General features: G+C 39.4%; 1 protein-coding gene across 2 annotated transcripts; it reads left to right on the top strand.

The window, feature by feature from the left end:
- The first annotated feature begins 551 nt into the window (after positions 1-551).
- Positions 552-9,171, top strand: LOC117440596 (dual specificity phosphatase 28-like). 2 transcript variants are annotated; one of them, XM_034076831.2, is made up of 5 exons: positions 552-1,241; positions 2,880-2,921; positions 3,094-3,299; positions 5,943-6,141; positions 8,867-9,171. In XM_034076831.2, exons 3-5 carry the CDS (start codon positions 3,148-3,150, stop codon positions 9,053-9,055), a joined length of 540 nt encoding a protein of 179 aa, XP_033932722.1. In that variant the 5' UTR covers positions 552-1,241; positions 2,880-2,921; positions 3,094-3,147; the 3' UTR covers positions 9,056-9,171. The 2 variants fall into 2 exon arrangements, with proteins under 2 accessions (XP_033932722.1, XP_071058153.1); XM_071202052.1 differs by having other exon boundaries at positions 2,880-2,941.
- Positions 9,172-13,410: the final 4,239 nt, after the last annotated feature.

The following is a 13,410-nucleotide window of genomic DNA, read 5'->3' as shown; positions in this document are numbered from 1 at the left end:
TTTAACTCAAGTACATGATCTGAGTACTTCTACTTTTACTCAAGAACATGATCTGAGTACTTCTACTTTTACTCAAGTACAATATCTGAGTACTTCTATTTTAACTCAAGAACATGATCTGAGTACTTCTACTTTTACTCAAGAACATGATCTGAGTACATCTACTTTAACTCAAGTACAATATCTGAGTACTTCTACTTTAACTCAAGTACAACATCTGAGTACTTCTACTTTAACTCAAGTACAATATCTGAGTACTTCTACATTAACTCAAGTACAATATCTGAGTACTTCTACTTTTACTCAAGAACATGATCTGAGTACATCTACTTTTACTCAAGTACAAGATCTGAGTACTTCTACTTTTACCCAAGTACAATATCTGAGTACTTTTTACAATATTAATACATTTTCTATAACAATTATACCACTATTTAATATGATGTGTATACCTGAACCTGGCTAGCTTTAGGACCCAGAGTGTCTCTCTGTGTGGGAAACATTTAAAAATAGAAGCAGCAGTGAGGATCAGTTTGGGGGTCAGAGGAGACCTGGACACAGCGGGACAAAACTGAACGAGACAGAGAGACTTTATGATCTGCAGAGAGACTGTCCTCTGAAACACGGAGTCCACCTGAGAGAGACTGTCCTCTGAAACACGGAGTCTACCTGAGAGACTGTCCTCTGAAACACGGAGTCCACCTGAGAGACTGTCCTCTGAAACACAGAGTCCACCTGAGAGACTGTCCTCTGAAACACGGAGTCTACCTGAAGAGAGACTGTCCTCTGAAACACGGAGTCCACCTGAGAGAGACTGTCCTCTGAAACACGGAGTCCACCTGAGAGAGACTGTCCTCTGAAACACAGAGTCCACCTGAGAGACTGTCCTCTGAAACACGGAGTCCACCTGAGAGAGACTGTCCTCTGAAACACAGAGTCCACCTGAGAGACTGTCCTCTGAAACACAGAGTCTACCTGAGAGACTGTCCTCTGAAACACGGAGTCCACCTGAGAGAGACTGTCCTCTGAAACACAGAGTCCACCTGAGAGACTGTCCTCTGAAACACGGAGTCCACCTGAGAGAGACTGTCCTCTGAAACACAGAGTCCACCTGAGAGACTGTCCTCTGAAACACAGAGTCTACCTGAAGAGAGACTGTCCTCTGAAACACGGAGTCCACCTGAAGAGAGACTGTCCTCTGAAACACAGAGTCTTACCTGCAGAAAGCTGGAGAGAAACAGGTGAGTCAGGCTGTCCTTGTGTGAGGCGTTCATTGATCGTTTTTATACATTTCTTTTAATTTAATTTAAAGTTTTTTTGTTATTTCGTATTTATTTTTGTTTAATTTATCTGTGATAATCATCTATTTCCATTTTTATATTTTATATATTATTTTTATTTTTATAGTTTGTCTCTGACTTCTCAGGTATCTGTGGGTACGGCAGCCTGTGAGGGTCATTTTTTTTGGTACGGCAGCATGTGATGCTCATTTTTTTTAGTACGGCAGCCTGTGAGGGTCATTTTTTTTTGGTACGGCGGCCTGTGAGGGTCATTTTTTTTGGTACGGCAGCATGTGAGGCTTATATTTTTTAGTACGGCAGCCTGTGAGGGTCATTTTTTTTTAGTACGGCAGCCTGTGAGGGTAATTTTTTTTTAGTACGGCAGCCTGTAAGGGTCATTTTTTTTGATTCGGCAGCCTGTGAGGGTATTTTTTTTTTAGTACGGCAGCCTGTGAGGGTCATTTTTTTTTAGTACGGCAGCCTGTGAGGGTAATTTTTTTTAGTACGGCAGCATGTGAGGGTCATTTTTTTTTAGTACGGCAGCCTGTGAGGGTCATTTTTTTTTAGTACGGCAGCCTGTGAGGGTCATTTTTTTTTAGTACGGCAGCCTGTGAGGGTCATTTTTTTTTAGTACGGCAGCCTGTGAGGGTCATTTTTTTTTAGTACGGCAGCCTGTGAGGGTCATTTTTTTTTGGTACGGCAGCATGTGAGGGTCATTTTTTTTTGGCACGGCAGCCTGTTCGGGTAATTTTTTTTTGGTACGGCAGCCTGTTCGGGTCATTTTTTTTTGGTACGGCAGCCTGTTCGGGTCATTTTTTTTTGGAACGGCAACATGTGAGGGTCATTTTTTTTTAGTACGGCAGCCTGTGAGGGTCATTTTTTTTTGGTACGGCAGCCTGTGAGGGTCATTTTTTTTTTTGGTACGGCAGCCTGTGAGGGTCATTTTTTTTTAGTACGGCAGCCTGTGAGGGTCATTTTTTTTTGGTACGGCAGCATGTGAGGGTCATTTTTTTTTAGTACGGCAGCTTGTGAGGGTAATTTTTTTTTGATGCGGCAGCCTGTGAGGGTCTTTTTTTTGGTACGGCAGCCTGTGCGGGTCATTGTTTTTGGTACGGCAGCCTGTGAGGGTCTTCTTTTTTTGGTACGGCAGCCTGTGAAGGTCATTTTTTTTTAGTATGGCTGCCTGTGAGGGTCATTTTTTTTTGGTACGGCAGCATGTGAGGGTCATTTTTTTTTAGTACGGCAGCCTGTGAGGGTCATTTTTTTTGGTACGGCAGCCTGTGAGGGTCATTTTTTTTTGGTACGGCGGCCTGTGAGGGTAATTTTTCTTTTGGTACGGCAGCCTGTGAGGGTCATTTTTTGTTATACGGCAGCCTGTGAGGGTCCCTTTTTTTTGGTGATTTTATTTACTTTTTATTTTTAAGCAATTTTTTATCTTATCGTCTAAATATATCTTATTCTTTATTGAATTTTTTATTATAGGTCATTTTTCTTGGTGTCATATCAGCATTTTTTATTTATTTTGTATCATTTTATCTGAGATAATCTTTTATTAGATTTTGATATTTACCCACCTTGCCACATTTTGTCTGTCTTCAGGTGTCGGTGAGGGTCAGTCTGTGAGTACGGCAGCCTGTGAGGGTCAGTCTGTTTTATTCTAAGTAATTTAGTTTTATTTCATAATATTGTTTCATTTAAAATGAGATCATCATTTATTTCATTTTCATATTTTCTCACGTTGCCAATTATACATTTTCTATTTGTCACACGCCTGGTAAAAGTCAATTTACGTTGTGTCTCTCTGACTTTTCAGGTATCTGTGAGGGTCAGTCTGTGAGTACGGCAGCCTGCGAGGGTCAGTCTCAGGATGCTGCAGCTGTGTCAGGTGACCCGCTCTCTCTTCATCAGTAACTGTCGCTCCGCTTGCAGCGAGGAGCTCCTGCAGCGCGAGAACATCACGTTCGTTATCAACGTCTCCAAGAAGCAGCCGTTCCCCCCTGATGTTCAGAGATGGCAAACGTAAACACATCCTTTACTCAAGTAGAAGTACAGATACTCGTGTTTAAAAATACTCTGGTAAAAGTAGAAGTACTGACTAAACTTCTTTACTCAAGTCAAAGTAAAGAGGCTTTGAAGTGTACTTCAGTAAAAAGTACCCATAGCTAGCAGCTGCTTTAAAGAGTACCTGACCTCCCTTTATATTAATAGAACAATAATGTCATTGTTGGCTAATGAATGTTTCCATGCTGAACAACGGCAACATGACAACGTTTCCATTGGTCCCTCTTCTTTAGAGAAGACCAGGAAGTGATGGATACACGGATCGTGTTCCAACCAATAGGCACGCAATGACTCTACAGAATAATGATCACGCCACCAACACACATTCAGACTAAAGGAACCAGCTGTTTGGAAAATGAGAGAAGTAGAAAGTACAGGTATTTGTGTTCAACATGTAAGAAGTAGAAAGTACAGGTATTTGAGTTCAACATGTGAGAAGTAGAAAGTACAGGTATTTGTGTTCAACATGTAAGAAGTAGAAAGTACAGGTATTTGAGTTCAACATGTAAGAAGTAGAAAGTACAGGTATTTGAGTTCAACAAGTAAGAAGTAGAAAGTACAGGTATTTGTGTTCAACATGTGAGAAGTAGAAAGTACAGGTATTTGAGTTCAACATGTAAGAAGTAGAAAGTACAGGTATTTGTGTTCAACATGTGAGAAGTAGAAAGTACAGGTATTTGTGTTGAACATGTAAGAAGTAGAAAGTACAGGTATTTGAGTTCAACATGTAAGAAGTAGAAAGTACAGGTATTTGTGTTCAACATGTAAGAAGTAGAAAGTACAGGTATTTGAGTTCAACATGTAAGAAGTAGAAAGTACAGGTATTTGAGTTCAACATGTAAGAAGTAGAAAGTACAGGTATTTGAGTTCAACATGTAAGAAGTAGAAAGTACAGGTATTTGTGTTCAACATGTAAGAAGTAGAAAGTACAGGTATTTGTGTTCAACATGTGAGAAGTAGAAAGTACAGGTATTTGAGTTCAACATGTAACAAGTAGAAAGTACAGGTATTTGAGTTCAACATGTAAGAAGTAGAAAGTACAGGTATTTGAGTTCAACATGTAAGAAGTAGAAAGTACAGGTATTTTAGTTCAACATGTAAGAAGTAGAAAGTACAGGTATTTGAGTTCAACATGTAAGAAGTAGAAAGTACAGGTATTTGAGTTCAACATGTAAGAAGTAGAAAGTACAGGTATTTGTGTTCAACATGTAAGAAGTAGAAAGTACAGGTATTTGTGTTCAACATGAGAGAAGTAGAAAGTACAGGTATTTGAGTTCAACATGTAAGAAGTAGAAAGTACAGGTATTTGTGTTCAACATGTGAGAAGTAGAAAGTAAAGGTATTTGAGTTCAACATGTAAGAAGTAGAAAGTACAGGTATTTGTGTTCAACATGTGAGAAGTAGAAAGTACAGGTATTTGAGTTCAACAAGTAAGAAGTAGAAAGTACAGGTATTTGTGTTCAACATGTGAGAAGTAGAAAGTACAGGTATTTGAGTTCAACATGTAAGAAGTAGAAGTACAGGTATTTGTGTTCAACATGTGAGAAGTAGAAAGTACAGGTATTTGAGTTCAACATGTAAGAAGTAGAAAGTACAGGTATTTGTGTTCAACATGTGAGAAGTAGAAAGTACAGGTATTTGAGTTCAACATGTAAGAAGTAGAAAGTACAGGTATTTGTGTTCAACATGTGAGAAGTAGAAAGTACAGGTATTTGAGTTCAACATGTAAGAAGTAGAAAGTACAGGTATTTGTGTTCAACATGTGAGAAGTAGAAAGTACAGGTATTTGAGTTCAACATGTAAGAAGTAGAAAGTACAGGTATTTGTGTTCAACATGTGAGAAGTAGAAAGTACAGGTATTTGGGTTCAACATGTGAGAAGTAGAAAGTACAGGTATTTGGGTTCAACATGTGAGAAGTAGAAAGTACAGGTATTTGAGTTCAACATGTAAGAAGTAGAAAGTACAGGTATTTGGGTTCAACATGTGAGAAGTAGAAAGTACAGGTATTTGAGTTCAACATGTAAGAAGTAAAAGTAAAAAGTCGTCAAAAAAAGAAGTAGTGGAGTAAAGTAGTGATACCAGAAAAATGTACCGTATTGACCCGAATATAACACGTTTTATTTTTCATAGAAAATAATCTGAAAAAGAGGGGTTGTCTTTTCGATGTAATTACACAGTCACAACGTCAGATCGCGCTAAACGAGTGTTCCCCAAAAGCGAGACATCGTCTTAGAGTACGGTAACATCAACAGGAGAGAGAGAGATGGAGAGACACAGATACCAACTCCAAAGTGGATCAGAAGTAGCAAGTTAATAAACAAGAGGCAAAATTACGATGCCAATTTTAAGATAATGTGACTAACGAAGTCATCAAACCACTAACGAGCAGAAAAAAAATATGGTGTTACTGAGAATAACGTTAGAAGATGGCGAGCCCAAAAAGACCGCCTTAAAAATGTCAGAGAAAAGCATTCCTCGATCCGGAATAAAAAAGGTGTTCTTCCAAAAATGCGTCTTGAAAAAAGAGGTCGTCTTATATATCGGGTCAATACGGTACTTAAGTACAGTAACAAAGTATTTGTACTCCACTATGTCACCAGGCTGAGGATCCCCGTGTACGACGACCCGAACGAGGACCTGCTCTCTCACTTCGACCGCAGCGCAGACTCCATCCAGCAGGAGGCGCTGCGGGGGGGGCGGAGCCTCGTTTACTGCAAGAACGGACGCAGCCGCTCTGCCACCATCTGCATCGCTTACCTGATGAAGCACCGAGAGATGAAGCTGTTTGAGGCTAAACTGGTGAGGAACATCTGACACCAGCCAATCAGAGGACAGGATTTTAGAAGGGATAGTACTTTTCAAGCTGCCACCTTTAGCCTAGCGGTGGTCACGTGAAGTCATGTGACCGTGCTGTAGTTCCTTTATAGCCCAACATTAGCCACCTTTAGCTTAACCGTGGTGGCGTGAAGTCATGTGACCGTGCTGTAGTTCCTTTATAGCCCAACATTAGCCACCTTTAGCTTAGCCGTGGTGACGTGAAGTCATGTGACCGTGCTGTAGTTCCTTTATAGCCCAACATTAGCCTCCTTTAGCTTAGCGGTGGTGACGTGAAGTCATGTGACCGTGCTGTAGTTCCTTATAGCCCAACATTAGTTTTGAATCCAAAATCCAATACAAAAAAATTCCATTCGATTTTTGTCACCACACATTAACGAAAACTGATTTATCATGATGTCGCATTATCATAAAAAATATAGGTCTTAAAACCAAACTGAATTATTATCTCCTACCTTTGACAGCCTTGATGTCATTTTAAAATAAACCTGCAGTAAAGTGAAAACAGAGGTCGAGATGGATACCAGAGACAGAGCAGAAGACACGCTGAGTCAGCAGACACTGACGCTCATGTTTCGGGGGTGCCCTCTGAACACTGTGACGCTGCACATTTCACATTTCATTTAAAGTGCTTTGTCTATCTCTAATTCGGCTTTGAGTAGAGACACTACACACTGATATACACCTGAACATCAGCAGGAGAGGACTCTTTAAAGTAGAGACGCTACATACTGATATACACCTGAACATCAGCAGGAGAGGACTCTTTAAAGTAGAGACACTACATACTGATATACACCTGAACATCAGCAGGAGAGGACTCTTTAAAGTAGAGACACTACATACTGATATACACCTGAACATCAGCAGGAGAGGACTCTTTAAAGTAGAGACGCTACATACTGATATACACCTGAACATCAGCAGGAGAGGACTCTTTAAAGTAGAGACACTACATACTGATATACACCTGAACATCAGCAGGAGAGGACTCTTTAAAGTAGAGACACTACATACTGATATACACCTGAACATCAGCAGGAGAGGACTCTTTAAAGTAGAGACACTACATACTGATATACACCTGAACATCAGCAGGAGAGGACTCTTTAAAGTAGAGACACTACATACTGATATACACCTGAACATCAGCAGGAGAGGACTCTTTAAAGTAGAGACACTACATACTGATATACACCTGAACATCAGCAGGAGAGGACTCTTTAAAGTAGAGACACTACATACTGATATACACCTGAACATCAGCAGGAGAGGACTCTTTAAAGTAGAGACACTACATACTGATATACACCTGAACATCAGCAGGAGAGGACTCTTTAAAGTAGAGACACTACATACTGATATACACCTGAACATCAGCAGGAGAGGACTCTTTAAAGTAGAGACACTACATACTGATATACACCTGAACATCAGCAGGAGAGGACTCTTTAAAGTAGAGACACTACATACTGATATACACCTGAACATCAGCAGGAGAGGACTCTTTAAAGTAGAGACACTACATACTGATATACACCTGAACATCAGCAGGAGAGAACTCTTTAAAGTAGATACTCTACATACTGATATACACCTGAACATCAGCAGGAGAGGACTCTTTAAAGTAGATACACTACATACTGATATACACCTGAACATCAGCAGGAGAGGACTCTTTAAAGTAGAGACACTACATACTGATATACACCTGAACATCAGCAGGAGAGAACTCTTTAAAGTAGAGACACTACATACTGATATACACCTGAACATCAGCAGGAGAGGACTCTTTAAAGTAGAGACACTACATACTGATATACACCTGAACATCAGCAGGAGAGGACTCTTTAAAGTAGAGACACTACATACTGATATACACCTGAACATCAGCAGGAGAGGACTCTTTAAAGTAGAGACACTACATACTGATATACACCTGAACATCAGCAGGAGAGGACTCTTTAAAGTAGAGACGCTACATACTGATATACACCTGAACATCAGCAGGAGAGGACTCTTTACAGTAGAGACGCTACATACTGATATACACCTGAACATCAGCAGGAGAGGACTCTTTAAAGTAGAGACGCTACATACTGATATACACCTGAACATCAGCAGGAGAGGACTCTTTAAAGTAGAGACACTACATACTGATATACACCTGAACATCAGCAGGAGAGGACTCTTTAAAGTAGAGACGCTACATACTGATATACACCTGAACATCAGCAGGAGAGGACTCTTTAAAGTAGAGACGCTACATACTGATATACACCTGAACATCAGCAGGAGAGGACTCTTACAGTAGAGACGCTACATACTGATATACACCTGAACATCAGCAGGAGAGGACTCTTTAAAGTAGAGACGCTACATACTGATATACACCTGAACATCAGCAGGAGAGGACTCTTTAAAGTAGAGATACTACATACTGATATACACCTGAACATCAGCAGGAGAGGACTCTTTAAAGTAGAGACACTACCTACTGATATACACCTGAACATCAGCAGGAGAGGACTCTTTAAAGTAGAGACACTACATACTGATATACACCTGAACATCAGCAGGAGAGGACTCTTTAAAGTAGAGACACTACATACTGATATACACCTGAACATCAGCAGGAGAGGACTCTTAGAACATTTATTGATCATTTCATTGTCTCTGTTTTCCTCAGAAAGTGAAGACGGCTCGTTACGAGATCGATCCGAACCCCGGCTTCCTGGCTCAGCTGCAGAGATACGAGCAGGTGCTGAAAATGAGACGAGTACAGAAAGAGAGACAGAAAGACAGAAAGAGAGACAGAGAGACGGACAGAGAGACAGAAAGACGGACAGAGAGACAGACCGGCGGAGAGACGGATTGACTGACTGACAGACAAACAGAAAACAATCGAACAGACAGAGACTTCCTGGTTGTGAATCTGACTGATTTAAAGCTCCGGTTTGTACGATGGTGTATTTCGGTCATTGTAAGTTTAAAAAAAATGTTTTTATTAAGAGCTGGATCAATGGATTACCAATCTGGAAACAAATCAGAATTTTGATTAAAGTTATTATTAGTATTAAATCCTGAGTTTTTATCTAAATTTGTAAAATGAAGTGACTTGGTTATCAGGCAGAAAACTAAAACTAACATTTAAGTTTTATTTTGTAACTTTATGAGGTTTTGTTCTTGCTAATTCTCAGACTGTAACCTCAGAGAGTTTCCACATTCCCCCCCTAATTTATGATTTCATTATCTCTGAACATATTTGAGTTTAATCTCCAAATTGTTTTAGTTCTATTCTGGAAAATAAGCAATTTTATTTCAGAGATTTTCCAAAAATGAACCTTTTTAATGTAAGAAAGTTTCTGAGTTACTTGTCTGTACATTTAAACTTTAATCTCACTAATGCTGTGATTTTTGATTACATTGTTTACCAACAATGGCCTGAATACACGTCGTCAAATGGGATGTTAAAACAGACGGAAAGGTCGAAGCAGTTTATTTAATTTAAAGCAGATACAAAGGTCCAGAGTTTTAGTGTTGCAGTTCAATCACACCAACACAAAAAGCAGAACAAGAGAATTATGCAAACAATAAAATAAATAAAACCAGAGTGAAATAAATAGGATTAAATAAATACAAATAGAGACTATAACGTTAGGGCTGTGCAAAACATTAGTACACATTATACCTGTTATTTAGACTAAAGTAGTTTATTCTACAGTTTGAGTGCTATTAGTCAAACAGGTAGACCTCACACCTGTGGGAAGAGATTCTCTTTCTTAATAAGGGCTAATTGTTATTCTAATCAACTACAGGTTTATTTTTTCAATATCAAAAAGCAACGAAAGGCTTTAATCATTAAGAAGTGCAGCTTATTAAGTCAAGATAGGTGTTTCCTCGTTATTTTACTTTCATTAAAACATCCTCAAAGTGTCTTTAAGGATTTTATTTTTGTATAAACCTAAAAGTTACCCGTCCCTCTAAAACAGTATGGGTGCAGTCCCACCTTCTACCTCTAGGTGGAGACACTTACACATCGTTTTTTCCTCCTCATATTTTAACATTTGTATTGACCGCCTTATGGAAGCACACACACCGCCTCCGCAGGACGGACATCAGTGTGACCAGTACTGTTGACGAGTTATTGATCCGCTGCAGCACAATACATAACAAACAACAGCAAGAGCCACTCAGAGGAGAAACAACAACAACAACAGAACGTTTTTTGTTGCTTTGCAATGTTTTTCTTGTTTTTATGTTTAATTGTTCAGGATTACTTTTTGGTAGTTTTGCATAATTTTCTAGACATCTTATGCACTCTTTTTGAGCTTCTTCAGGTGGTGGTTTTGCATCTGTTTTATTGCTTACATTTTGCATTACCTTTTGGCAGTGGCGAGCCGTGACTTTTATACCTAGCCCCTCTGACCCCCCCCCCCCCCCTTCCATCGAGAAAAAAAAAGAAGAGTTACAGCGGAAGATCAAAACAACGGTCCGGGTGCAAACCTATACCACACAAAACAACACCTGTAAATAACCCCATTCGTGTTCTTTGAAATTGAAAAGGATGTTGCATTGTGTTTGTTACTTTCGTTGCAGTTGTTTGTCTTAAGTGTAATTTGGCATGCTTTTTATTTGAAGGCGAGTTTACGCTTTTGAAGGAAGTTGTTGTTTCTATGGAAACAAGACAAAGCTTCACAGCGGGCGGAACTTGTCCTAAAGTCCGCGATAATTAAGCTCCGCCAATTTAGAGGGAAGATATGATTGGTCAATTGTACTGTCATTTGACATTACTCTCTCGTTCAGTTGCTATAGCGACCCTCTGTGAATTCACAGCTGGCCGTCCAATCAGCTCCTCGCTTCACCTCGCAGAGACGAGCTTCTTTTCATTTAACCCTTCAATTCAAACAGAAACTGAATAGGCAGATTCGAAGGATTTATTCTTTGGAAATGTTATGTTTAAATACAATTAAATCAAGTTATTTTGATATAAAACTAATGAAAAGAAAACTAAACAAATATTTAAGAAAAAATACAATTTTTTTTTTAATGTTTTTAAATATTATTTTGTAGAATATCTTAGGCCCTGACGGCGTGCCACTGCCTTTTGGTTGTTTTGCATCTCTTATAAGACATCTAACTTCTCTTTGTGTTTCCTTCTGTATTTTGTTGTTTTGCATCATTTTGTTGTTGTTTTGCTTTCTGCACGTTGAGCTTCTTCTGGTGGTTCTTTCACATCTGTTCTTTTTGCTTTTATACTTCTTTGTTTACATAGTTTTGCATCATTTTTAGAAATGTACCTACACTTGTGATTTTCTTCTTCTGTATTTCGTTGTTTTGCAATAATTGAATATACATGTTGCATATCTCAGGATCATATCTTGTGTTAAACTGTGTTCGTGAATAAGTCAGAAGTTAGCTCAGGTTAAGACACATTATTCTAAAGTGAAGCCTTTTAGCATTAAGTAGCGACAGTATTAGCACTGCAGGATGTTCACAGAGCTGCGCAGACTAATATCAGATCGTAGAAGTAAACTCATCTAAAGCTCTGATTAAAGATGTTTTGGATCAAAAGATAAATGTTAGGAATCAACCGATGACCCGCTGCAATATTAAGCATTTTAACGATAAGGAAAAGTGTTTTTTTTAAATATAATTGCCGCCCAGAACAATTAAAACGGTTTACTTTGGCTGTGAAAAAACTTTGCAGGCACTCCATACGAGAACACAGTGTGCGTGTGTGTGTGTGTGTGTGTGTGTGGTGCTGAATTAAAGCAGCCATTGAAACTGGATGTCGTCATAGACCATGTGAGACCTCACTATGTACTGTTCCCTGTAACTCAGATCAACGCTGCGTCTCTTTGAGAATCTGCTGCTGTGTCAATGTCTGAGAATAAAGTGATGTGATCAGCTTCGGTCTGTGAGTTTCAGATTCATGCTAACGGGCTCTTTTCCTCTCTCCTGCAGTGTTCTATGTTAGTGCATAGGGGTGTAACGGTTCACAAACATTTCGGTTCGGTACGTACCTCGGTTTTTAGGTCACGGTTCGGTTCGGTACGTTTTCGGTACAGCAGAAAAATATCACAAAACATAACATATTTTTTTTAAATTATTATTAAACTGTGAATAATGTATTCACTCAAATAAATACAAAATATAATAAAACAAACATTAAGGTGCAGCATTTCGATTAACGGAAATAATCTGTATTTGAACTTTACTGTACTAGTACTCACAAAACATAAACTATTAGTTTTGGGTTTTTAATTATTATGAAACTATGAATATTCACTCAAATAAATATAAAATATAATAAAATAAACATTAAGGTGCAGCTTTTCGATTAACTGAAATCATCTGTATTTGAACTGTACTACCTAAGCAGCCAGTTTGACATTAGGACTTGCTTGTCATTGTATTCTCATGTTGTTTAAAGAAAGATGAACTTGTCCACATTGCTTGCTGAAAGTTCAGATCAGCTGGCACTAGCAACGTCTCCTGCCGTGGAGAACACCCTCTCTCTAGGGACAGAGGTAGCAGATACAGCCAGGTAGCGCTTTGCTACCATGGCAACATAAGGATATTTGCCGTTTGTAATAGCTTTGGCTCGGTCTGAACTCTCTGCGAGTGGTGGAGGCTACATGCTAGCGGGAGTTGGGTTTGCACTTCAGTCTTTTGGTACCGGTGATATTCACGTTCGGGTGATGCCTTTTCAAATGAGTGTGCAAGTTTGATGTATTGCCAGCCGCGTAACCAATGTTAGTTGAACAATGCCGACAAACAGCTTTGGTTCGGTCCACTTGTCTTTGTCCGTCATCCTTGTTCGTAACTGCGAAACCAAAATGTTCCCAAACCGGAGACTTCAGTGATGCTGGAGGATTTTCAGCTCAACTTTATCTGCGTTCGCCATTTCGACAGTTCCTCAAATCACTGACTACATTTGAACGCATCCCTCTGACCAGCTCGTCCAATGAAATGACTTGTTTGCTCTATGACGCGTTGAACCCAATGGGAGCAAATTACTCTCAATGCTGCGACGCAGCACCTGAGATTACTTCCAAGAAGTTGTTCACGTTCTCAATTTTTTTACGTTTAACGTTATATTCGTTCGGTACACTTCGGTACACGCGTGTACCGAACCGAAGGCTAACCGAAGGCTAAAATCCCTTCAGAGGGGGTTTCTCCCAGCGCCTGACACGCCTCCATTGAACTCTTTTGTGTACTTCCGGAAGT

Source organism: Pseudochaenichthys georgianus, unplaced genomic scaffold, assembly GCF_902827115.2.
Source record: "Pseudochaenichthys georgianus unplaced genomic scaffold, fPseGeo1.2 scaffold_1061_arrow_ctg1, whole genome shotgun sequence".
Lineage (NCBI taxonomy): Eukaryota > Metazoa > Chordata > Actinopteri > Perciformes > Channichthyidae > Pseudochaenichthys > Pseudochaenichthys georgianus.
The sequence above is the reverse complement of the archived record's forward strand: the minus strand, read 5'-3'. Positions and strand labels throughout refer to the sequence as shown.